The sequence below is a fragment of the Canis lupus genome, chromosome 14 (assembly GCF_048164855.1).
Source record: "Canis lupus baileyi chromosome 14, mCanLup2.hap1, whole genome shotgun sequence".
NCBI classification, from domain to species: Eukaryota; Metazoa; Chordata; class Mammalia; order Carnivora; family Canidae; genus Canis; species Canis lupus.
In genome coordinates, this window is record NC_132851.1 from 50,389,105 (window position 1) to 50,416,771 (window position 27,667).

Below are 27,667 nucleotides of genomic sequence, written 5' to 3' on the forward strand. Positions count from 1 at the left end.
TCTATGTAATGTAGTATAACTAAGGAATTTGAGACCAAGAGATGGTCCTGTCCAATCAGCCACATGGCTCATAAGTAGAGAGCTAGAACTTTGGTTTTAAATTTTACTGCTTCACTGTCTTGTGGTAAGTCATCACTCCCTTTGGTATGTTCATAACGCTTTCAAAGCTAAGAAATTGGTTAATTTCTCCTAATAACATAGTTCTCAGATTTTCCTTTCCAAACACCATGATGAACAAATAATATGATAGTCACTCAACTATTCATCCTTATCACCTTTATACCTCAGTTCTTTCATTAAGCAGACCTTTATCTTAACAGCAGTATTTCTGTCAGAGAAGTTACATCCAGGATCTGTTATAGAATCTATATTGTCAGGATCCCTGGGTGGCTCAGCGGTTAAGCGCCGCATTTAGCCCAGGACTTGATCCTGGAGTCCCGGGATCGAGTCCCACATCGGGCTCCCTGCATGGAGCTTGCTTCTCCCTCTGCCTGTGTCTGTGCCTCTCTCTTTCTCTCTCTCTCTCTCTCTCTCTCTCTGCGTGTGTGTGCCTCTCATGAATAAATAAATCTTAAAAAAAAAAAAAAAAGAATCTCTACTGTCCCCTTCCTGTCTACACTAGAGTATGAAAAGGTAAAGCTATTTTTAGGACTCACCAAGAGCCTACTTTATGTATACAGTCAAGATGTTATACTGCCTTCCTTTATCAATCATACTTTTATTAGGTATTAACCTTCCTATTTTACATTTCTACTTAGAACTTCAAACACTGCCAACCACTTGGTGTCCCAGTGTCCACAGGGACTCTATGGGTGGGCCTTCTATTTTTGAGCATTTTCCCTTGTAGATAGAGGATATTGGTCTCCCTGAATTCTTCATAGATTGCACTACAATAATTGTCCATTTTCCCTGTTTACTAAGACCTCCAGTTGACTACCTACCAAAAAAGTCGAAATAGAAAGCAAAATTAAAAGCTCACCAGTCTGGATTTATGGATAATCCTTGGAAGTGCCAGGCCATGCTGTAAAAACAGGGCATGCCTTTACCTCCACGTTTGAAAATAGATTTTACAAGGAAAAGTGTGTTAATATTAGGAAACAAGAACTTTAAAACTACCAGGAAACCTCTAGAAAAGAGTATATAATTAATTTGATTTTTATACTATATTATTTTTAGGAAGATGGAACCATTTTGAAGAAGAATGGTGGACAGCAAGAAATAATATATAATATAATACCATTGATTATACTGGAAGAGCTTTAAAATAAATAAAAGAAACTTTAAAAATAATATTTTTTAAAATCTCTCATTTTTAAAAAATTATTTCTACTAGAGATAAAGAATGCCATTTGTTTTTATCCACTGATTCTTTAGGCTAGTAAATGAGCAGCTACAGCGGTCACTTGATGATTGTCAGCACCGGCTCTCCAAGAAAAGAGATGAACTTGAATCAGCCCAAGCACAAATAAGCATACTGCAGGAAAAAATAGGTAAGCATTTTTAAATTTTGCTTTTGCTAAACCTACTTTATTTGGTCTAACAAACATTTCTCTTTATAGATAAACTATACCTTCAGATGACTTCGCAGAGTGAAGAGGCTCATGTAATGAAAAAGACCATTGATGTTATTGATAAAGAGAAAGACTTTCTTCAGGAGACAGTAGATGAGAAGACAGAAAAGATTGCAAACTTGCAAGAAAACCTGGTTAATAAAGTATGTGACAGCTAAATACCTTTATCCGGCATCTCAACAGAAATTATCTCATTCTCTCTTTCAAATATGTAAATTCCTAAGGCCTACAGCCTAATCTTCTAATATTCTTAAATTTCATTTCATGCCATTAATTTGGATCTGCAAAAGTTCTATTTATAGAGGCGCCTGGGTGGCTCAGTTGGTTAAGGATCCTACTCTTCATTTTGGCTGAGGTCAACAATCTCAGGGTTGTGCACTTAAGCCCTGTGTTGGGCTCTGCACTGGGCATGGAGCTTAAGGTTCTCTCTTTCCCTCTCCTGCCCCTCCCCCCTGCCCCATCACTCATGGGCACATGCCTTTCTCCCCAACCCCCCCCAAAAAATTCTATTTATGGAATGTAATTTTATCAAATATGATTATAGCAAATTCAAGGAAACAATTCAGGTTCTTAGAATGGGTAAAAGCATGCCAATATGTAAAGTATTGAGACATAGAAATGTTTACTTTGAAGCTTTCTTTTATAGAGTAATTTATATAAATGTGATAAATTATATAAATTCAAGTAAAGACATTTTTATATGAATGTTTTAGAATCATATTTTCATAATTTCTGTAGGAAAAAGCTATTGCTCAGATGAAGAAGACAGTCTCAGAATGTGAATCTTCTATGAAGTAAGTAATCAATGAAATGGCATCCAGCTTTTTTTAGAAAGTTTCAGTGAATATAGCTTATGTATTTAAGTAGCAATTTGATCATAGGTAATTTCTTTGTTCAGTTTTCCCGTTTTTGCTGGTGGCAGCATCTGAGTGTCTTCCATGAACATGCCATCCTCTTTAACTTTCTCCTCTCCATCATCAAATCTCAGTTGTTATGTCTGACTTGTTATTCTTTTCATACCTATTGCTCTTTATTTCTACCATAATTACTCTGTTCAGACCCTAATTATTAAAACTTGGATTACTTGGGATCCCTGGGTGGCTCAGCAGTTTAGTGCCTGCCTTTGGCCCAGGGCATGATCCCCGAGTACCGGGATCGAGTCCCACATCAGGCTCCTCGCAGGGAGCCTACTTCTCCCGCTTCCTGTGTCTCTGCCTCTCTCTCTCTCTCTGTGTCTCTCATAAATAAATAAAATCTTTAAAAAAAAAAAAAAAAAAACTTGGATTACTTTAGTAGCCAATCTGAAATTTGTTCTACATCAAAACCTATCTTGAATAGTTACACAATTTTACATTTTATGTCTAATCTCTACTTCAAGACAAAAGTCACTATTATTTTATATGCCTTTACACATTACATGGTAGTGGAGACTTAAATATTAAATAATACTTAACAATTGAATCTATTATGTTTTGCTCCTAATATTTTAAAGTCCTCTATTTAAGAAGAAAAAAAAAAGTCCTCTATTTTTACCTGACTTTTAGAATTATAAATTTATTTTATTACTATTTCCATATGATGATTGGTAGAGATCTAAAATATCTGCTTTACCTAATTTATCAGTGTCTTAATGCAGTATAATTTCTTGTATTCTTAGTGTACTTAATTCAGAGTACAGCAGTTTTCTTTTAAATGATTTACATTTTTCCAAAAAACTTTATTATTTCCACATCCTTTGTGTTAACAGCCAGATAAAGGAAACGTTGACTAATCGGGAGCGAGAAATAAGCAGCCTCCGGCGCCAGCTTGATGCAGCTCACAAAGAACTTGATGAAGTAGGAAAATCTAAAGAAGTGTCTTTTAAGGAAAACAGAAGATTACAAGAAGATCTGAATACAATGGCAAGAGAAAACCAGGTATGAGCACAATGCATAAACTTTGTTTTACTCCATATTCATTCTTTGCTAAATTTTAAAGCTCTAAATATGTTTTCTAAAATTTAATGATATTAATATGAACAACATAAATAATTCTTTGAGGGGAATTGAATTTATAAGAGTATTAAAAAGTATGGTTTAGAACGCTGCTGTATATCACAGGGTGTCTAATTGTTACAACTGTGGTCTCCTTACTATTTTGGTCTTTGTTATAAGGACTCCTAAAGCTGAGAACATTGTATTGTCTGTGGCAGATACCATTGTCACCCTCAACATCACTTTCAAGGCAAAGTGCTATGTTTTAAAGATCCATGATTTTAATTATTCACACATCCTTTCAACAACTTAGAGATATACCTATAAGTAAGTTAATATTTTAGAATGGCAGATACTGAGAAGTATCGGTTTTGTTTGTGCTGGTTTATTAAAGGATTACACTAAGAAGATAAATGATTTTCCTGTTTTAAATATTTTAAATTTTTTAAAAATTACTTTTAGTATTCAGTATAAAACATAGCGCTGATACATGAATTTTTTAAAATGACAACCCTTGAGCATAGCTAGCCCCATAATATAAATGCCAGATACGTGGTCAAGACTATTTGAGGGAAATGGGTGGTAATATTTGGTTAAAAAGTCACGGTCAAGAAAAACATGTGAAAATAACTCTTAGGAACAGTTTTCCTTTCTCCTACTCTTATTCCCCCAATTCAAAAGGAGCTTTTGAATATAAATAGAACTCATGGGGACCCCTGGGTGGCGCAGCGGTTTGGCGCCTGCCTTTGGCCCAGGGCTCGATCCTGGAGACCCGGGATCGAATCCCACGTCGGACTCCCGGTGCATGGAGCCTGCTTCTCCCTCTGCCTGTGTCTCTGCCTCTCTCTCTCTCTCTCTCTCTCTCTCTCTCTCTCTCTGTGGCTATCATAAATAAAAAAATAAAAAAATAAAATAAATAGAACTCATTAGGTGCCACATTTATTGTAGATTTATCTGTCTTCAATTCTCTGATTAACAGGAAATCTCACTGGAATTGGAAGCAGCAGTTCAAGAAAAAGAAGAAATGAAGAGTAGAGTTCATAATTACATAACTGAAGTGTCACGATGGGAGAGCTTAATGGCTGCTAAGGTATATAAAAAATATTTAGGTTGAATTTAAGACTGATAATCTAAAAAATATTTTGATGTGTGTTTATTCTGTCTCCTCATTTATTTATTTCTTTTCCTGTCTCTTCTCATAGATATTAAGATATGAGAGAGGAGATCTTGCCTACCGTATTTTTATATTTCCCCACAGATCTTACTTAGTATGCTGTCTGCACAGATAGCGTATGGTTCCTCATTAAAACAAAAATCCCAGTGTGTGTGTATGTTTATGATATGAGTATTCCAATGGATGACAGTTACTAATTTAGAAACAATTTACTTATACTTAAAACCAGGAAAAAGAAAATCAAGATTTGTTAGATAGATTTCAGATGCTTCATAACCGTGCTGAAGACTGGGAGGTCAAAGCCCATCAAGCTGAGGGAGAAAGTAGCTCGGTTCGACTGGAACTTCTTTCAATTGATACTGAGAGGAGACATCTTCGAGAAAGGGTGGAGCTACTAGAAAAAGAAATTCAGGAGGTAATATATTTATTTATCTTGCAATGACATTATTTAGTAAAACAATAACATTCAAAGATACTTTAAAGTGAGGTTTAAGCATTGATAAAGTCAAGGTCAGTGTAATATTTTATCATTAATTCTGATAATTTGCTTATGAGTATCATTACTTTTTTTAAATTGTAAGATGTACATAAAGTTTATGTTTATCATTTTTTAGAGCACAGTTCTTGGCAGTTAGTATACTCACATTGTTATGCAACTGTCACCACCATTTCCAGAACTTTTTCATATTCCCTGATTGAAACTGTACCCATAAAAAAAAAAAAAAAAGAAACTGTACCCATTTACACTAACTGCCCATTCCTCACTCCCTACCCCATCCCAGCCTCTAGCAACCACGTACTTTCTTTGTCTATGAATTTGACTACTTTTTGTGCCTCATATAAGTGGAATCATACAATATTTTTCTTTTTGTGACTGGCTTATTTCACTTAGGCTTAAGGTTCATGTATGTTGTAACGTGTCCAAATTGCATTTCTTTTTAAGGCTGAGTAATACTCCATTGTGTATATACCTCACATTTTCTTTATCCATTCATCTGTCAATGGACATTTCATTTGTTTTCACCTTTGGCTGCCAGGAATAATGCTATGAACATGGATATACAATCTGTTCAAGTCCTTGCTTTCAGTTCTTTAGGATATACCTGGAAGTAGAATTGCTGAATCATGATGATTTTTAAGTTTAGCATTTTCAGAAATTGCCATACTTTTTTCCTTAAGGAAAACTATAATGAAAATATGAAAGTGGCTTTGAAATATGGCAATGAATAAAGGCTGAAAGAATTTTAAGTGCTTGATAGAAAAATCCTAGATTGCTTTGAAAAACTCATTGGTAGAAAGATGCACATTGGAGAGGATCCTAGTAAGGGCTTAGAAAAAATAGCTAGAGACAAAACTGCTGTCATTTACAAAATACATAAATTTTTAACAGAATTTTTCCAGGAATCTTAATGTTTCTTCTAGTGAGGTCTCAGATGCCATTGAGGAACATGTTATTGGATATTTATTTATTTGTTTGTTTATTTATTTATTTTTATTCATGAGAGACACAGAGAATGGGAGAGACACAGGCAGAGAGAGAAGCAGGCTCCATGCAGGGAGCCTGATGTGGGACCCAGTTCTGGGACTCCAGGATCAAGGCAGATGCTTAACCACTGAGCCACCCAGGCGTCCCAAGAGAGAAAATCTTCAGCAAGCTCCATGCTGAGCTTAACATGGGGCTTGATCTCACAACCCTGAGATCATGACCTGAGCCAAAATCAAGAGTCATAAACTCAATAGACTAAGCCACCAATGTGCCCCTAGAAGAACACAGAATAAGTAATAAACTTGGATATTTAGCTGAGAACATTTCTAAGCAAAGTGTATAAGGTGTAGCCTGGTTTCTTTTTGCTGCTTATAGTAAAATACAAAGAAAAGAAATAAGTGAGAAAGGAGCCAGGTCTTACCAAAATACCAACAGCATTTTCCATAGAACTAGAACAAATAATCCTACATTTTTAAAAATATTTATTTATCTTTTTACTTTTTAAAAGATTTTATTTATTTATTTATTTATTTATTTATTTATTTATTTATTTGAGAGAGAGAAAGTGAGAGCACAAGCAGGGGGAGGGGCAGAGAGAGAGGATAAAGCAGACTCCCTGCTGATTAGGAAGCCTGACGTGGGGCTCAATCCCAGGACCCCGAGATCATGACCTGAGCCAAAGGCAGATGCTTAACCAACTGAGCCACCCAGGTGCCTCCCTAGATTTTTTTTAAGATTTACTTATTTGAGGGAGACAGGGTGAAAATCTTAAGCAGACTCTGCTCTGAGCACAGAGCCCAATACACAGGGTTCAATCTCATGACCTTAAGATCCCAACTTGAGCCAAAACCAAGAGTCGGATGCTTTACCAACTCTGCCACCCAGGTGCCCCAATAATCCTAAAATTTGTATGGTACCGCAAAAGACCCCAAAACGCCAAAGGAATCTTGAAAAGGAAGAAGAAACCTGGAGATACCACAACCCCAGATTTCAAGCTATATTGCAAAGCTGTAGTAATCAAAACAGTATAGTACTGAAACAAAAAACAGACACACAGATCAATGGAACGGAATAGAGTGCAGACATAAACCCATATTATTCTATCACATAGGAAGCAAGAATATGCAGGGGGAAAAGACCGTCTCTACAACAGATAGAACCAGGAAAACTACACAGCTACATGCAAAAGAATGAAACTTTCTTACACCATACATAAAAATAAACTCAAGGGACACCTGGCTGGCTCAGTGGATGAGCATGTGCCTTTACCTCAGGGTGTGATCCTGGAGTTTGGGATTGAGTCCCATATCTGGCTCCCTGCAGGGAGCCTGCTTCTCCCTCTGCCTATGTCTCTGTCTCTCTCTCTCTGTCTCTCATGAATAAATAAATAAAATCTTAAAGAAAAAAACTCGAAATGGATTAAAGAGGCGTGCTTAGGTGGCTCAGTCGGTTAAGCATCTGCCTTTGGCTCAGGTCATGATCTCAGGGTTCTGGAATTAAGCCCCATGTCAGGCTCTCTGCTCAGCAGGAATCCTGCTTCTCCCTCTTTTTCTGCCCCTCCTCCTGTTTGTGCATTCTCTCTCTCTCTCTAATAGAAATAAAATCATGGGATCCCTGGGTGGCGCAGCGGTTTGGCGCCTGCCTTTGGCCCAGGGCGCGATCCTGGAGACCCGGGATCGAATCCCACATCGGGCTTCCGGTGCATGGAGCCTGCTTCTCCCTCTGCCTATGTCTCTGCCTCTCTCTTTCTCTCTCTGTGACTATCATAAATAAATAAAAATTTTTTAAAAAAATTAAAAAAAAAATAAAAGAAATAAAATCATTTTAAAAAATGAATTAAAGACATAAATGTGGGACCTGATTCCACAAAAATCCTAGAAAAGAGCACAGGCAATAATTTCTCTGACATCAACTATAGCAACATTTTTCTAGGTATGTCTCCTGAGGCAAGGGGAACAAAAACAAAAATAAGCTACTAGGACTACATCAAAGTAAAAACCTTCTGCACAGCAAAGGAAACTATCAACAAAATTAAAAGGCAACCTACTAGGGGCACTTGGCTGGTTCAGTTAATAGAGCATGTGACTCCTGATCTTGGAGTCATTAATTTAAGCCCCACATTTAAGTGTAGAGCTCACTTTAAAAAGTAAAAATAAAAGACAGCCTTCTGGATGAGAGAAGATATTTGCAAATGACAACCAAAAAAAAAACAATCCAATTTAAAAATAGGCAGAAATGGGGCACTTAGGTGGCTCAGTTAAGCGTCTGACTCTTGATTTCAACTTACGTTGTGATCTCAGAGTCATGAAATCAAGCCCTGCGTCAGGTTCTGCGCTTAGCAAAGAGTCTGCTTAAGATTCTCTCTGCCCCTCCCTGCTTGCTTGCATGCACTCTCAAAAAGGGGGGGTGGGGCAGAAGATACGAACATTTTTCCAAAGAAGATAGACAGCCAGCAGACATATGAAAAGATGTTTAATATCCCTCATCATCAGGGAAATGCAAATTAAAACCACAGTGAGGTATCCCCTCACAACTGTCAGAATGACTAAAATCTAAAACACAAGAAACAATGTTGGCAAGGACACCAAGAAAAAGGAACCCTCATGTACTATTGGTGAGAATGTAAATTAGTACAGCCCCTGTGGAAAACAGTTTGGAGAGTCCTTGAAAAATTAAAAATAGAATTACCATATGATCTGGTAATCCCACTATTGAGTATTTACCCAAAGAATACAAAACACTAATTCAAAAAGATACATGTGCCCTCTGATTCTTGCAGCATTATTACATTAGCCAAAGTATGGAAGCAGCCCTAGTGTCCATCAATAGATGAATAAAGAAATTATATACATACATATGTATAAAATGTGTGTGCATATGTATATGCACAATGAAATAATATTCAGCCATAAAAAAGAATGAATCTTTTCATTCTTGCCTTTACAATAACATGGATGGGTCTAGGGGGTGTAATGCTAAGCAAAATAAGTCAGAGAAAGACAAATACCATATGATTTCACTCAAATCATTTAAGAAACAAATGAACAAAGAAAGAAAGAGACAAAGGAGAAACAGACTCTTAACTCTAGAGAAACTAATGATCACCAGAGGGGAGGTAGGTGGGGGGAGGTGTGAAATAGGTGAAGGGGATTTGGAGTACACTTACCATGATGAGTACTGAGTAATGTATAGAATTGTGAATCACTATATTGTACATCTGAAACTAATATAATACTGGTGTGTTAAGTATACTAGACTTAAAATTTAGAGGGGAAAAAAGGAACCAGGTCTTGATGATTTGGAAACTTCTTAGCCTACTGAGTGTGCGCTGGAGACAGGCCAAGTGTGTGGCTCCACAGCCTCTTCGTGAACAGATAGATTAGGGATGTGACTCATATAGCCGATCAGTCACCCCCGTAGAAAGATTGCCAGCTTGTAATGACGGGGACAGAAACAAGGTGAAATGAAGGAAGGCTGTTGAACATCTGGGATCTTACCTGCAGAAAACGGGCTAGGAGTGTTACTTGGCTACAAATATATGTTCTCCTTTGAGAAGAGGGAAGAATGGCTCTGAAGGTAGCTCAGAGACCAGCAAGGCTGCAAAGGGCAGCTCAGAAGCAAATGGGGCTGCTGGTGCCACCACAGGCCCGGGGATGGAGCTACTCCCTCCTTCGTTCCAGAGTGCAATGCCACTGCCACTGAGGGCCAAGAGGGTGGGGCTGTAGCTGAAGGGTGAGAAGGTGGGGCCGCTCTAGCAGGCCCAGAAGACAGACCATTGGGGCACTGATAATTATTCTTAGGCCCTGAAACCAAATGGAATTTTCCTTGCTTGGTTACAAACTTACTCTGGACTAGTAACTTCTTCATTCCTTCTATTTTTTTCCTTTCATAGTAGGCCTGGCTATTCTATACCTGTTTCACTGTTGTTTTTGTAAGCAAGTAACTTGTTTGCTAGTGTCACAGATCTCTGGAGGGAGAATAGTTTTGCCCCTAGATGGACCACATCTAGAGTATTGCCTGCATCTAATTTAGATGATGCTTAGATGTGATTTTGGACTTAGAATTGATGCTAGAATGTTGGGATGGAGTGGATGTATTTTACAAAGGAAGGACATGAATTTTGGGGACCTAAAGAGTAGATAGAATTATGGGCCTTAAGTTATGTTGAAATCCTAACCCCCAAGCACCTGTGAATGTGCCCTTATTTGGAAATAGAGTTTTTGCAGGTATAATCTAGGTAAAATGAGGTCATACTGGACTATAGGGCTGACCATAACCTCGTGACTGTTGACCTTTGTAAGAGAAATCTGTACACAAGATACAAAGAACACCAGATGAAGACAGAGGCAGAGACTGGAGTGAAGTGTCTACAAGGCAAAGTACACTAAGGATTACTAGCAGCCACCAGAAGTTGGGAAAGGCATGGAATAGATTCTCTCTTAGAACTTCCAGAAGAAAAAAAAAAAAAAAAAAAAAGAACTTCCAGAAGAGAGCAGCCCCGGTGGCTCAGCGGTTTAGCACCGCCTTCAGCACAGGATGTGATCTTGGAGACCCGGGATTGAGTCCCACATCAGGCTCCCTGCATGGAGCCTGCTTCTACCTCTGCCTCTCTCTGTCTATCTGTGTGTGTGTGTGTCTCATGAATAAATAAATAAAATATTTTTTAAAAATTAAAGACAACTGAGAAAGAACTATATATGTTATTTTTTCTTGAAAGGGTATTATAACAATTTAAAGATAAAATTTAACCTAACTTCAGAGACCTCTCTTATTCACTCTAAAATGATAATTTTCATCTTTGCATCTTCCAAATATATACATGAGGTACTTAGTTACCGTGATTAATAATTATATACAATTCATTTGGTTAAGCATTAAATAAACCATCTTTAAATAGCAGGCAGCTTCCTGAGAGTATCTTAAAATATGCAAAAATTGGCTTTCATATTTTTATAAAGTAAGGTTGTGGCTGTATAGATTCAAGCCTTTAAAATTATTGTGTTACTTCAACTTTTTACCAGTTTCTTTTTCTACTTTCAGCACATAAATGCACATCATGCTTATGAATCTCAGATTTCATCAATGGCAAAAGCCATGTCTAGATTAGAAGAAGAGCTGAGGCATCAAGAAGATGCAAAAGCAGCAGTGTTGAATGATTTGTCGTCTCTTAGAGAACTTTGCATCAAGCTCGACTCAGGCAAAGATATTATGACCCAGCAACTGAATTCCAAAAACCTGGAGTTTGAGAGGGTAAGAACTTAAAAGATTTTGTTATACCACATTATTTTATTTAGCCCTACCCTCATTGTTTTACTTTATCATTACACTGCCCAATATATTTGTTCCCCTTTAAGGAGTTACTTTTGAGGGCACCTGGGGTGGCTCAGTCCATTGAGCATCTGCCTTTGGTTCAGGTCATGATCCCCGGGATCCAGCCCCAAGTAAAAAGAAAAGAGTTACTGTTGACTACAGATTTTTTTTTTTCTTTTTTTTTGACTACAGGATTTTGACAACTAGATTCTTTGCCAAGATTTTCCTGGCAAACATGGTGATGAATTAGATGCTCTCTGTTTTGGAGTAGATGGGTATTTAGGAAAATAGGAGTCTTCTTATTATAGAGTAGGAACATATCCCAGTACATCTTTTACTCTGTTTGAAGGTAAGATTTAAATGAAAGATTGAGTAATTCATTGCTTCCTAAATAGAGTAGTTTTTCTGATTAAAATCCCAAGGCATTTAGGGGCACCTGGGTGGCTCAGTCAGTTACGTGTCTGTTTTGGCTTAGGTCATGATCTCCAGGTCCTGGGATCCAGCCCCACATTGGCTTCCTGTTCCGCAGGGAGTTTTCTTTTCCCTCTCCCTCTCCCTCTGCTCCCACCCCTTGTGCTCTCTCTTTCTCCTTTTCTCAAATAAATAAATAAATAAATAAAATCTTTTTTAAAATCCCAAAGCATTTAAATCTTACTTAATTTTAAAAGTCTAGTTAGCTAGAACTTCGCATTCTCAAACTGAGGCATTATCTAAACAACTCAGTGCATGTTTTCAAACACAGGTGTTTTAATTTTCATCCATATAGTAGTATCTTTATTTTCAGGTACTAAGAAGCTCCAATGAAGGCTTGACTGCATAGTCAGGGTACACATAATAGTTAAGAAGTCTTCCTTAATGATAAGATTGACCACATTTAAAAAAAAAAAAAAAAAAAAGATTGACCACATTTTAGGATTTTATGTTAAAATATTTTTTAAACTTTTTTTAATTTATTTATGATAGGCACACAGTGAGAGAGAGAGAGAGAGAGGCAGAGACACAGGCAGAGGGAGGGAGAAGCAGGCTCCATGCACCGGGAGCCCGACGTGGGATTCGATTCCGGGTCTTCAGGACCACGCCCTGGGCCAAAGGCAGGCGCCAAACCGCTGCGCCACCCAGGGATCCCTTAGGATTTTATGTTAATGACCCTCTCTTGACAAGGTAGTATGAGTGAAAACTATTTAAGGGCTAGAGTGGGTCTTATAGCAAATAAGCCCTTACTAAAAATAGCAAAAATTATTTTGAAAATAAGATGATTTTCTTACACTTAAAGAAATGGTTCAAAATCTTTAACTGATACCCCACATAAAGCAACTGATGGGTGTATAGCTCTGCAAATAATTTTTCAGAGTAAGTCTGAAATTGTACTGAAGTAATTTTCCTTTGTTCTCCCTGTAGGTTATGGCGGAATTAGAAAATGTAAAATCAGAAGCAGAACTGTTGAAAAAACAACTGTCAAGTGAGAGACTTACAATTAAAAACCTTGAATCATTGTTGGCTACAAATAGAGATAAAGAATTTCATTCTCATTTGACTTCCCACGAGAAGGATACAGAAATTCAGCTACTTAAAGAGAAGTTAACCCTTTCAGAAAGCAAATTGTACGTGGCATAAATCAACCTATGTAAAGAAAATAGCCTGTCAAAAAGAATATTTCAATTTTTGGTAGAGTAGGATGGGAGTGTGTAAGATGATATTCAAAACCAAAATATCTTACTTATGTGGTGGCTGCTTTGGGGAATTCAGAGGTTTAGTTCAAAAGGGACATTGTGTTTGGAAATGCAGATTGTCTATCTCCACCACAGAGGTAGTACCCATGGAAGTGAATAAATGAATGAACTTTAGAAAAATGTCTCAAATTCAGGAATAAAGAGAGTCAACAAAGGAGAGCGCATTTTAGGTTGGGGAGAGCCGTGTCTCTTGCTGTGGATTAGGAAAAAGACTTCCTGTGTAATATGACCCTCATGGGTGTATTGATTAATTACCTTTTAGGAGATTGATGATACTGTCTTTTAGATGGACAGGTTTGGATATATTTGATGGAAGAGGGGAGGAAATCCAGAGTGGATAGTACAAATGGAACAGTTTTAAAAGTTTGAAATGTTTCTCTTTCTGGGCTCCTAGGTGGCTCAATTGGTTAAGCATCTACTTTCAGTTTAGGTCATGATCCCGGGTCCTGGGATCAAGCCCCTCTTTGGGCTCCTTGCTCCGGGGGGGGGCTTGCTTCTCTCTCTCTCTCTCTCCCTCTCTCTCTCTCTCTCTTTCTCTCTGCCACTCCACCTGCTTATGCATGCGTGCGCTCTCTCGCACTCTCTCTCTGTCAAATAAAATGCTTTAAAAAATATATTTCTGTTTGAGGCAGGACTCAAGGAGTCAACAAAGATACTTTACATCTTGATGTTTATAATTGATGTCTTGTTCAAATTTATATGTCCACTATTGCAGCACATAACAGAAGCTCAGTTAAAATATTTGTTAAATAAATAAGATGAATGAATGAATAAGAAAACTTAGTGATAGAAGCTCCTGAAAAAAAAAAAAAAAGAAAATTTGTGTTAAAAGTCATGTTCTTCTCTTTTTTTGTCCTTAAGTATCATCTCCATTTTTATTTATTGATAACAAAAACAAAAATCCATAGCACTTGACTCTACAAAATAGCACATTTTTTACTTATTTCTTTGATTTTTAAAATTTGTTTTAAGAACTAGTCAAGGCCGGGAAAACACCATGCTTCGAGCTAAAGTGGCACAATTACAAACTGATCATGATGTTCTGAAAAGGCAGATTTCAACTGAAAGATACGAACGGTAAGAAAAAAATTTTAGTACTGGACAGCATTTTTATTTATTCCCTATCCTATTTCAGAAAGGATTTAATATGGCTTAAAAATAGCCAGCTTCCTTTTAACATTCATACAAAAATAAATTTTTCTGATATTTCTTTCTAAAAAGGCAATAAGAAAAAATAAAATAAAAAGGCAATAAGTGTTGTGGAAGATACTATCCTTATAGTAAATGATGTTACAAGTATTGTCTCAGTGTTTTCTATAGCATTGCTTAGGGCAAAATTAGGACATTATTTCAAAGAATATAGATAAGGAATCAACAAGCTAGTAAGGATTCTACAAGAGCCCAAAACAATATGGTCCAATAGGAAACTCCAAATATAGATCATCACAAAAATGATGATCATGGGCAGCCCAGGTGGCTCAGTGGTTTAGCACCACCTTCAGCCCAGGGTGTGGTCCTTGAGCCCCGGGATCAAGTCCCACATCAGGCTCCTACAGGGAGCCTGCTTCTACATGGAGCCTGCTTCTCCCTCTGCCTGTGTCTCTGCCTCTCTCTGTCTCTCATGAATAAATAAATAAATAAATCTTTAAAAAAAAAAAATGATGATCATAAGAGCGATTGATACATATGTGCTAGATATCATATACGTTTCTGATTATTTCTATCAATTATTATAATGCTTATATTAGAGGAAACTAAAGTCACTCAAATAGTAAATGGTAGAGCCAAAATTAAAATCAAGATAGATTTTGTACAACTGAAACTAACATTGTATGTTAATTATACTTTAATTAAAAAAATAAATACAAATTTAATGGGGCACCTGGGTGGCTCAGTTGATTAAGCATCCAACTCTTGATCTTAATTCAGGTCTTCATCTCAGGGTCATGAGTTCAAGCCCTGCATTGTGCTCTACAATGGATGTGACACCTACTTAAAATTAATTAAACTATTTATTTATATAATAATTAGTTGAGTAGAATGAAGGAGAGGCAGATCTAATTTTAAACCCCATGCTCTTGGGATCCCTGGGTGGCGCAGCGGTTTGGCGCCTGCCTCTGGCCCAGGGCACGATCCTGGAGACCCGGGATCAAATCCCACATCAGGCTCCCGGTGCATGGGGCCTGCTTCTCCCTCTGCCTGTGTCTCTGCCTCTCTCTCTCTCTCTGTGACTATCATAAATAAATACAAATTAAAAAAAAATAATAAAATAAAATAAAATAAACCCCATGCTCTTATATACATATATTCCCATAGCTTAGTAATTTTCACACTCACTTATAATTTCAGTTCATTTGCTGTGTTATATTGAAAACTTGAATCTCCCAAGTGTTACAAACAGAAATAACTGTTTTCACAGCTAAAATTGAAGTCTCGTTTGCAAATCACTTGTTCAGTTACTTTCTTTCCATTGTGCTTTCTTGCTATGTTAATACCATAGATGTCAACATTCCTGAGATTTCATTCTCAAATTGTTCATCAGATTGCTTATCAAGTCAAGTTTTTGAGTTCTCTTATCTATTGGCATCAGAACTTTGATGTGCCATTTGGAGTGTAGATAAAATTTGCTGAGAAATCAATATTTATGATTTCAAAGAGAAAGAAACCTGAGAAATGAAGAAATGCATCAGTGTCATAAAAGCAGTGTTACTAATTTCTCATAATTAAGAAGATTTAGTTTCTCAATATGCTAAACTGTACGTACATAATGATTTCCATTTTCTTAATGATGACTTAAGTTCTCTTAAATCCAAGGGCCTTAAATCAAATCCTCTATTGCCTAAGGTTATAAGACCCCCCCCTTAATTCTTCTTTTTCCCTTGGCTCTGTTCCCCAAAGAAGTCTTGGCTCACATGACTATGTCTCTTTCCTTACCATCCAACTAGTTTACACATCTTTACACCAGCCTAGGGAACAATAGTGGTTCTTGGCAGAAAAGAGTGGCAAAAAAGACTTTAGGTATTACAATGATTTATAGCCCTCTAAAGGGCGTCAGTACATAAATAGCATATCTATGTACTGAAATTTCATGGGGAGAGGTAGGTAATTTGGGGAGAAGGAATATCTTTAAAAGTTTCTTTAGGGGAAAAAAAAAAAAAGTTTCTTTAGGGGGATAATAATGAAAAAAAGTTTGTGAAACACCCAAGGGGGTAGAAATCCTGGATACTAAAGATCATAAGGCAGAAAGTCTAGGCCAGAGTCTCTGAATAGTCCACAAAAGAGGTAGCAACACAGTCACCATGCTTTGTGGTGCTGACTCAGACACAGGGCAGGAGAGCATAACAGAGAAAAATAGTTACTTCACTTCTGACATTTGGGAGTTGTTAGGCAGGAAGAAGGAAGAGGCTAGATTTATGTTCAAGAAGAGATAGGAGTGTGGACTGTGGGCCACTGGGGTCGGTGAAGGATCTCAAGATGGCTGGGCGAAAACTTGCTCTAAAAACCATTAACTGGGTCGCTTTTGAGGAGATCATACCCCGAAACCAGAAGGCCATTGCCAACTCCCTGAAATCCTGGAATGAGATGCTTACCTCCAGGTTGGCAACTCTTCCTGAGAACCACCTGCTATCGACTGGGCTTACTACAAGGCCAATGTGGCAAAAGCTGGCTTGGTAGATGACTTTGAGAAGAAATTTAATGCCCTGAAGGTTCCTGTACCAGAGGATAAATACACTGTCCAGGTGGATGCTGAGGAAAAAGAAGATGTGAAAAGCTGTGCTGAGTTTTTGTCTCTCTCAAAGGCCAGGATTGAAGAATATGAAAAAGAGCTGGAGAAGATGAAGAACATAATTCCATTTGATCAGATGATCATTGAGGACCTGAATGAGTGTCTTCCTAGAAAGCAAATTAGACAAGAAGAAGTATCCCTATTGGCCTCACAAGCCAATCAGAAATTTATAAACTGGGATCCGTGGGTGGCACAGCGGTTTAGCACCTGCCTTTGGCCCAGGGCACGATCCTGGAGACCCCGGATGGAATCCCACGTCGGGCTCCCGGTGCATGGAGCCTGCTTCTCCCTCTGCCTATGTCTCTGCCTCTCTCTCTCTCTCTGTGTGTGACTATCATAAATAAATAAAAATTTTTTAAAAAGACATTTATAAACTTGAGTTGGGGTGAAAGCCCTGGCCCTCATATTATAAACATTGGACATTAAAAATAATGATTTGGAAAAAAAAAAAAAAGAAGAGATAGGAAAGGAAGGGGAGAAGAGGAGGGAATCAGCCAACTTTGAAAATCTCTATTTAGGGGGGCTTTGAACAATCTTTTATAATACGTATTACCTTAATTGAAATCTTTTGTTTACTACTTAAAAATTATATAAGAACATAGGATTTAATTTTAGTAGAAAAACTCATTAATTAATTGAGAAGTTAATTAACCAGTAACAGTAACAGCACCTTATATTTGTATTCCGCTTTTTGGTATAATCTCTTATTTGATCTTTACTGACAGAGAACGAGCAATCCAAGAGATGCGTCGACACGGTCTTCCCACACCACCCCTTAGCTCTACTCTGAGGTCTCCTTTACATTCTCCTGAACATATAAGCTGTTAATTATCAGAAAGGTATGTATGGGGGCCCCTGGGCGACTCAGTGGTTGAGTGTCTGCCTTCGGCTCAGAGTGTTATTCTGGTCTGGGATCGAATCCCACATCAGGCTCCCTACAAGGAACCTGCTTCTCCCTCTGCCTATGTCTCTGCCTCTCTCTGTGTGTCTCTCATGAATAAATAAATAAAATCTTAAAAAAAAAAAAAAGTATGTAACACCAAGAACAGGCAAAACTAATCTGTAGTTACAAAAATTAAGAAAGTAGTTTCAGCATTGGGGGAAGGAAAATTGCCCACAGAGGCAGTCAGGGGAACTTTGTGAAGTAATGTAATGTGTATTTTCGTGATGGTTACATGGGTATATACAATTGTAAAAACTCATTGACCTGAACACTAATAGTTCATGCATTTCATTGTATTGTAAATTATATCTCATTTTAAAAAAGAGAAGACATCCATAATCAAATACCAAATGACAATATGAGAAATCCATGGTAATATTTGATGAATGGCTAGGTTCAAGGTACAAATAGGAATGCACATGGCACAGTAGACTCAATCTGACAGGAATGGCAGATTGTTGGGGAATGATGAGGGGAAAAGGCAGGGAAGGTAGAGTGGGACATACAAGATATACTGAATGTGCGGCAAAATTAGAGATTGTACATAGTCTTGATTCTATAAGCCAAGGGGAACCTTCTGTGTATAGAATGAGTATCAAGGAGGGATTAAGATGAAAGAACTGTTCCTGGTGGATTAACGTCATAACTATAATTGGGGCCATATTGGGGAGTGTAAAAATCAGAGGCAGGGAGACCAGAAAGAGGTACGTAATGAACAATATACTAAGTTCAGGATCCGTATAACAATATTTGTTTTTTAAAAAACAAATTATAAGGACACCTGGATGGCTCAGTGGTTAAGCATCTGTCTTCAGCTCAGGGTGTAATCCTGGGGTCTGGGATTGGGCTCCCAAAGTTCTGCATTGAGCTTCCCGCAGGGAGCCTGTTTCTCCCTATGCCTGTGTCTCAGCCTCTCTCTGTTTCTCATGAATAAATAAACAAAATCTTTAAAAAAGAGGAGAGAGAGAGAGAACAAATAGTAATATATATACAGAAAAGTGCCATATCCTAGTATACAGCTCAGTGAGTTTTCACAAACTAAACATACCCATGTATAATCTACACCCATATCAAGAAACAAAACCTGTCTCTCTTGGGCTTTCTCCTAGTCATAAACACTACTCCAGAAGTAACTGTCCTGTTTATTAAAAACATAGATAATTCTTTTGCCTGTTTTTGGACATTTAATACACGAAATCATACATTTCTGACTTCTTCCACAGTGTATTTGTGAGATTCATTCGTACTGTTGTGTGTATTTGTAGGCTGTTCAGTCTTGTTGCTGTGTAGTATCACATTGTGTGAACTCTCCCACAGTCCATTTCTTCATTCTATTGTTGATGGGCTTTGGGTAGTTGCCAGTTTGGGCTATTATAGAATTATGATGAATATTCTAGTACCTGTGGGTTACTTGACATGTGTATTTCCTTGGCTATACTCCTCACTCAGGAGTGAGGTTGTTGGGTCACTGGACATGCAGATATTCAAACTTAAATAGATACAGCAAAGTAGTTGTAAAGAGCTAGAATACATTTGACAGAGGAAGGGCCAGAGGGATGTGCTGATTCATTGGAGAAGGGAATGAATGGGAAAGAAGTATGTGAGACCCAGGACTTAAAAGGTAGGTAACTGAAAAATGCAAGCTCCCTGACAGAAATAGTAAAGTCAGTCTTTTTTAAAAATAGGTGTTTCTTTACCTTTCTAAATAGAAGTATATAGGAGATAGTTAAGCATTTCCTCAAATGCCCAGAATCCTCATTATGAACATTACTTATGTACTATGCTTTAACATACTGATGCCCCCAGGGTTTATTAGTATTTGTAGGACGTAGGTTTAAATGATTCCTGTTTGCTGTGCTTTTGCTTTGGGGTTTGTTCGTTTGATTAGAATGTGTATTTTCCTCCTTTGCTTTGAGGACCACTTCTCAGTGCTGGTTGCAATCACTGTGTCCTCACAACTCCAAAGCTGCTGTATTAATTTAAGGGTGATTAGATGGTTTAGATTAGATTAGATGGTTAAGAAGATGAGTCATCTTCTTGTTATAAAGCCATGTAACAGTTGTGACATACATTTTCTCATACTAGATTCACAGCTGCATTTTAGATCAAGAATTGGTAAGCCAAGGTTTGTGAGCCAGGCGCACTCCACTGCCTGTTTTTGTAAATTTAACTTTATTGGAGCAGAGCCACACATGTTTACATATTGTCTAAGACTGCTTTTCTCCAGTGGCTGAATTAATTAGTTGTAACAAAGATCCTGTTGCCCACAAATCTAAAATATTTACTGCCTGGCCTTTCACATCATGTGGCCGCTGAAAAACTCCACTGTATATCCACGAGATAGTAAAAGTGAAAACCAAAGAATTCTACAGTGTTATGTAAATAGACCCCCCAAAAGGGTCTTGAGGACTCCCAGATGTCTCCAGATTCTACTTTAAGAACCACTGATACAGAACATACTGGATTTCAGCGATTTCTAAAGCTATGATGAATTAGAAAAATTTTTGGTTTGTTTTAAAGAAAGTGTATCACTCAGTGGCATTAAATTTACAATAGTGTACAGCTGGACCCATGGCCCTGGAATTCTCTAATCTACTTTTCTGTCTCTATGAATTTGTCTATTCTGGGACACCTGGGAGGCTCAGCGGTTGAGCATCTGCCTTCCGCTCAGGGCATGATCCCGGAGTCTGGGGATCGAGTCCCACATCAGGCTCCTTGTAAGGGAGCCTGCTTCTCCCTCTGCCTATGTCTCTGCCTCTCTCTGTGTCTCTCTCATGAACAAATAAAATCTTTAAAAAAAAAAAAAAAAAAGAATTTACCTACTCTTTTATTTTTTTATAATTTTTATTTATTTATGATAGTCATACAGAGAGAGAGAGAGAGGCAGAGACATAGGCAGAGGGAGAAGCAGGCTCCATGCACCGGGAGCCCGACGTGGGATTCGATCCCGGATATCCAGGATCACGCCCTGGGCCAAAGGCAGGCGCTAAACCGCTGCGCCACCCAGGGATCCCCCTACTCTGTTTTTTTATCAAAGTGAAATCATACCTTATTTGTCCTTTTGTGTTGAAATGGTTTCACTTAGGATAATGTTTTCAGGGTTCATCTATATTGTAGCATGTGCTAGAATTTTATTCTTTTTTTGCGATTGAGTAATATTTCTTTGTGTGCTTGTGCCATATTTTGTTTATCCACTCATCAGTTGATGGATTACTTGAGTTGTTTTCACCTCCTAGCTATTGTGAATAATAATGAATAATAATATGAATATGAACATTTGTGTACAGTATCTGTTTTAGTCCCTTTTTTCAAATCTTTTGGAAGTACCTAAAGAGGAAGAGTTTCTGGGTCATGTGGTAATCTTGCGTTTAAATAATATATCCTCACGAAGAGAACATAAAATACAAAAATATAAAGAAGGAAACCAAAATCACTTTATTTTACATTTTTTTTATTGTTATAAAATATACATAACATCAAATGTATCATTCTTAACCATTTTTAAGTATGCATTTCTCTGGCATTGACATTATTGTGCAAAAATAATGTCCACCGTTCAACTCCAGAACTTTTTTATCTTCTTCAACTGAAACTCTTGACCCATTAAACACTAACTTTCCATCCTCCCCTCCCCATAGCTCCTGGCAACCACCATTACAAATTTCCGTCTCCACGAATTTGACTACTCTGTTTACTTCATATAATTGGAATCATACTGTATTTGTCCTTTCTGTGACTTATAATGTTTTCAGGGTTCATCCAAGTTGGAGCTTGTGTCAGAATTTCCTTCTTTTTTGAAATGAACAGTGTTGCATTATATGAATATACCACGTTTTGTTTATCCGTTCATGAGTTGATAGATACTTGAGTTGCTTCTGTCTTTTGGCTGAAAATGGATGTACAGGGAAGCCCGGGTGGCTCAGTGGTTTAGCGCTGCCTTCGGCCCAGGGCCTGATCCTGGAGACCCGGGATCGAGTCCCATGTCGGGCTCCTTGCGTGGAGCCTGCTTCTCCCTCTGCGTGTGTCTCTGCCTTTCTCTCTGTCTCTCTCTCTCTCTGTCTCTCATAAATAAATAAAAAAATCTTAAAAAAAAAGAAAATGGGTGTACAAATGAAAATCACTTTTAATCCTACAACCCAGAAAAATTAGCAATTTGCATTTTGGTATATACTTCCTTCTTGTATTCAATGTGTAATAAATATACACACATTCATAGACCTACATATGTAATTTTCATAGATTTTTTTTTTAATTTTTTTTTTTAATTTTTATTTATTTATGATAGTCACAGAGAGAGAGAGAGAGGCAGAGACATAGGCAGAGGGAGAAGCAGGCTCCATGCACCGGCAGCCCGATGTGGGACTCGATCCCGGGTCTCCAGGATCGCGCCCTGGGCCAAAGGCAGGCGCCAAACCGCTGCGCCACCCAGGGATCCCATAGATTTTATATCTACTCAATTTTTATCCTAATTTTTGTTTTGTTCTTTGGGAGTTTTCTCCTTAATAAATTGTTGAGGGCATCTACTCTCATCATTAAAATTTTGGGGATCCCTGGGTGGCTCGGCAGCTTAGCACCTGCCTCGGCCAAGGGCGTTATCCTGGAGTCCTGGGATCGAATCCCGTATTGGGCACCCTGCATGGGCCTGCTTCTCCCTCCTCCTGTGTCTCTGCCTCTCTCTCTCTCTCTGTATCTCTCATGAATAAATAAAATAAAATCTTAAAAGAATAAAATACAATCATTAAAATTTCAAAAGTCGGGATCCCTGGGTGGCGCAGCGGTTTGGCGCCTACCTTTGGCCCAGGGCGCGATCCTGGAGACCCGGGATCGAGTCCCACATCGGGCTCCCGGTGCATGGAGCCTGCTTCTCCCTCTGCCTGTGTCTCTGCCTCTCTCTCTCTCTCTCTCTCTGTGACTATCATAAATAAATACATTTAAAAAAATAAAAATTAAAATTTCAAAAGTCCCATTTTAAAGTTCATTATCTAACAGTTCTTCATCACATGGATATTCCAGGATTTGCTTAGATTACTTTCTCAGTGTTTCCATTGTGGAATTTCTCATATTTGTGTGTATGTGTGTTTAATTGGGAGAGTAATTAGCACATAAGGTCAAAATATTTGGAAAAATACTTGATTATCCCTAATATGCTGTTTTAAGACACAGATACCACAATTTACAGTACTTGTATATTAACCTAAACATCATATTGTTCCTCGTTTTGAGTGGTCTTTCTCAGCTAATGTGTTATCTCTTTTCACTCTATAGCTATCATTTATTTAATCCTCATACTTTGTGTTTTTGGTGGTTTCAGGGGAATATCTTTTTTAAGTATAGAACAGTACTTACTAACTATAACTTGATTATGGGCAAAGGCTTTATTGGAGACTGCAGTTTCAATTAAAACTGAAAACAATCTCAGTTTTTTGTGAATGTACTAAGCAATTTTGTTTATCATTTTTCTCTTAACTCACCTTTCCTGTCCCTTCTTTATTTCAGAATGATGGCTTTCAAGGAGTTACCTATATGGATTTTTTAAAGGACAGAACAGTAGTGAAATATTCGGAAGTACTTGTTCCTGAAAATCATGAACATTGACACAAATTCTACCTCTGTCAACTTTTATTTAAATCAATGAATATTTATGTAAAAAAATTGGTTTAAAAGAGCCATATCTATGTGTATATTTTTATATATATGACAAAACAAAATATGTATTAATAGTGCTAATGTTTTATCTGTATTTGTACTATTCCTGACTTAAATTACTCCTCAAAGTGTGTTTTTGTACTGTGAATTAATATAATGTATTAGTCACATTATGCTTTAATAATCTTTTTCATAATGAGCCATGATACATGTATATAAATATTCTTACAGTACTTGTTTTCAAAGTGTTTTTAGTTTTCATGCCTGTGTTTATAACCCATATCTTTAATGCCTTCACATAGGATTATCAACTTTGATGCTGTGCTGTCTCACTTAACTTTTTTCTTCTAAATGTAAAATTAATTATTCACCAGTTTGCTGTCTGTCATCTAGGGTAATATATTCAGGTCTATCCTTACAATAGCAGAGGTCTTGATAAAATAATGATTACCATATATTGTTATTGCTAACTTGAAGAATGGTGATGGAAAAGATACATTTATATATTATATACAGTATTACATTATTTTGGTTATCACATGGACTTTTCATATAATACAAATTCTATCAAAATCAAACTACAAGCAGCATTCAGAATTTTATAAGCAATAGAATAAATTTGGGACACTTTTTCAGTAAATAAAATTCCTCCCTGTATTAATTTAAAAATTCAGAGTATAAAAGTATATGGAGTAAATATAGTAAAGCATTTTGTTAAAATGCCAATATACATTATTATCAGTTTTTTGCTTCTAAACCTGTGTGTTAACAATTTATCAGTCTTGCAGAATAGTATGTAAACTCTGAACCGTGGCATGTTTTTACAGCTAATTTACAACTTTTCACAGCTAATTTTCAAAGTTGTAATTTTAAGGAATTTAGATATATACACACATCCATAAAAGAACAGAAGTAAAAAATAGAATGTCAGATACAAAACTAATCGTGTTTGAACCATACACATTTGAAAAAAATCCTGTTCTTAGTAGATTTCATTATGATTGGAAAAGAAGAATTTAAGAACTAACATAGGAAAGTTGAAGACCAGTTTTTTATATGTTTTGTTTCCTCTTGTGGTTTACTACAGTGGAGTATGCGTGTGTGTGTTTGTGTGTACCTGGGGGTGGGCACTGTTCTTTTTCCAAAACTAGTATGCCTTATGTGTTCAGGTTATGCCCTTTGCAATAATTCACTATGTATTTGGGTGTGATGCGGTTTACTTTTCTACCATCTTTGTAATTTTATTTATTCCGCCTTCTTTGTGTGAATTCATGTATTATATAGCAAAATACAAGAGAAATGGGACTATTTGCAATGTCATATGGAAAATCTTTTAATAAATACATGTAAATAAAATAAAAAATATCTGTCCCCACCTTTCCCCCCCAAGCAACAGCAAGACATATTTTGTTAGATATATTTTATTTTTAATGTTTTCTATAATTTAAAAATGTATAGCTTGCCATAATTGTTATTTTCTTAACCATGTTACTACAATTTTTCTAAATTAGTTTTATCCTAAAATACTGGATGTTCTGACCTTTTATAGATGTTTTTGCTTTAAATAATTTTAAATTATGTTTGACATAGATTTTCCAATAAACTTTACAATTTATTTTCTCTTTCTTACAAATAGTTTTTTCTTAAATTTTAGCAATATTCTTAATTCTAAAATTAAGTACAATTAATTCAAATCAAATTTTATCATGGTAGGATATGGGGAAATCGCTGTGCTTATGTTCCAGGTAGTTTATTTTCTTTTTTTATTTTTTCACTAACTTTGATTTAGTTCTAGGTAGTTCAAATAGAAGAAATGAAGTCAAAGTTTCTCTTTGAAACCCATCTACAAAATGATAAACAGGCTCTCCCCGGTTCTTAGAAGATTTTGGCACCTGACTTACTGTCTTTCTACCATTAGTTCTATCATCAGTCTTTTTTATGTCAGAATCTTCTTAGAACAGTAGTTTTTGACCAGGCTTGTACATTAGAGTTACCTAGATAATTTCTTTTTTAAGATTTTATTTATTCATGAGAAACACACAGAGAGAGGCAGAGACATAGAGGGAGAAGTAGGCTCCCTGCGGGGAGCCCAATGAGGGACTTGATCCCAGGACCACCATCTGAGCCAAAGGCAGATGCTCAACCACTTAGCCACCCAGGTACCCCTGGATAATTTTATTTTTTTTTTTGAAAATTTTATTTATTTATGAGAGACACACAGAGAGGCAGAGACACAGGCAGAGGGAGAAGCAGACTCCATGCCGGGAGCCTGATGGAGGACTCGATCCCAGAACTCCAGGATCACGACCTGAGCCAAAAGCAGATGCTCAAACTAAGCCACCCAGGTGCCCCCCAATCTTTTTTTAACTTTAGTTTCTCTAGATGATTCTACTGTGTCACCAGATATAAAATACTAATTTAGAAATTGATCCACCAAACTGATTTCATGACTTATTAATGGGGCTCAACCTATAGTTTGAAAACACTGCCCTAGATCTTGTCATTACCTCCAAAAATCCAACTTCTAGCGTGTGACTCACCTTTCTTTCTAGGTCATTCTCTTATGCCTAGCCTAACAATTCTTTCACTCTCCAGACAATTGATTCTCTCACCTATCCCTTGTCTATAAGTTCCTCACTTTCCTCTTTATCTAGCATAGGCATCATTTTCTTTGCATATACCCTAAATTCTCTTATCCCTCTAAACTGAAAATTCAGATCTTGTTTGTATCCAACAACACTGCATCTGCACCAAAGCACCTGAATGGGGCTCGAGAAAAAAAAAAAAAAAAAAAAAAACAACCATGCTCTTAATGCTTGAAATTTATGGCCCTGAATATCAAGGGTCCACAGCACTGTGTGAGGATCTGTCCACATTTTCCCGGTCAATTCACACTTAACCTCTCCCCAGCAAGCATTTCATGCCTTCTCTTTATTCAGACCTTTAGTCTTCCCTCTTTCTTGCTCTCAGGTTGTTTCTTTTTTCGTTGAGAAAATGGAAACAGTAAGGAAACTTTGTCTATTAGCAATATATTTGGAGACCTCCGTATCTGTATAACTTCCTATCCTATTATAACATGAACCATCTCTACCTCTAGCTATTTTATCTAGTTGTGATCAGTATTCATCCCTTCTACCACTGCCTTTAACCCCACATTCCTGATTCATTTTTGCTCTATTGGCTTATTCCCACTTGCATGCATACTTCCCATTTTTAATCTCCCATTTAAAAACCCTCCCAGGGGTAGCCCGAGTGGTTCAGCGGTTTAGTGCCACCTTCAGCCCAGGGCCTGATCCTGGAGACCCAGGATTGAGTCCCACGTCGGGCTCCCTGCATGGAGCCTGCTCCTCCCTCTGCCTGTGTCTCTGCCTCTCTGTTTCTCATGAATAAATAAATAAAATCTTAAAACAAAAACAAAAAAAAAAAAACCCTCCCAGACCCAACCATTTCATTTTTTGTACCCTTCAGAGCAAATAATAATAATAATAATAATAATAATAATAAAATTAAAGGTGTTATCTATACTCACTTCATCCCCCCTTTACACCCACCTTTACTTCTTGAACTATTGCAATCATGTTTTATTCCTATTACTCCAAACCATTTTTGTCAAGATACCAAGAACCTCCATGTATTATTTCCTTCTTCACACCTAATGTTTCCACTTAATACTTTTTTGTTGTATTTTGTTCTTATTTGATACTGCTTCTATCTTCTGTGGAGAATGATTGGGTATAGATAGAGCTTTAAAATGAAAAATGCACTTGAAGATAAGATTAAGGACTTCTTTGAGAAGGCATCAAGAAAAGATTGAAAGTGTAAAAGAAAAGCATTATGGAGGATGTGTGTAGCAGTGCCAACATCTAGGTAATAATAAGCCTTAGAAGAGAGAAATATTAGGAAGGCAAAAATATTTTAAGAAATAATGGAGATAAAAAAAAAAAAAAAAAAGAAATAATGGAGATAAATGTCACCAAATCCAAGGATACAGTCTGAGGTCCTTATTGAAAGGGCTCAGCAAAAAAAAAAAAAAAAAAAGAAAGAAAA

At 37.1% G+C, this 27,667-nt stretch overlaps 1 protein-coding gene across 5 annotated transcripts in view; it reads left to right on the plus strand.

Moving 5' to 3' along the window:
• CEP135 (centrosomal protein 135) overlaps positions 1 to 25,240 on the plus strand; it is a 78,223-nt gene extending 52,983 nt beyond the window's left edge. For 4 of the 5 annotated variants that reach the window (XM_072775124.1, XM_072775125.1, XM_072775127.1 and 1 more), the window contains exons 16-26: positions 1,375 to 1,490; positions 1,560 to 1,714; positions 2,310 to 2,365; positions 3,319 to 3,487; positions 4,524 to 4,634; positions 4,948 to 5,133; positions 11,245 to 11,454; positions 12,913 to 13,115; positions 14,217 to 14,321; positions 17,757 to 17,870; positions 23,471 to 25,240. In XM_072775124.1, coding sequence (XP_072631225.1) covers positions 1,375 to 1,490; positions 1,560 to 1,714; positions 2,310 to 2,365; positions 3,319 to 3,487; positions 4,524 to 4,634; positions 4,948 to 5,133; positions 11,245 to 11,454; positions 12,913 to 13,115; positions 14,217 to 14,321; positions 17,757 to 17,859 — 1,414 coding nt within the window. In that variant the 3' untranslated portion in view covers positions 17,860 to 17,870; positions 23,471 to 25,240. Of the gene's footprint in view, positions 1 to 1,374; positions 1,491 to 1,559; positions 1,715 to 2,309; positions 2,366 to 3,318; positions 3,488 to 4,523; positions 4,635 to 4,947; positions 5,134 to 11,244; positions 11,455 to 11,706; positions 11,851 to 12,912; positions 13,116 to 14,216; positions 14,322 to 17,756; positions 17,871 to 23,470 lie in introns of those variants that run through there. The other variant, XM_072775129.1, reaches the window with a different exon arrangement.
• The last annotated feature ends 2,427 nt before the right edge of the window (positions 25,241 to 27,667 follow it).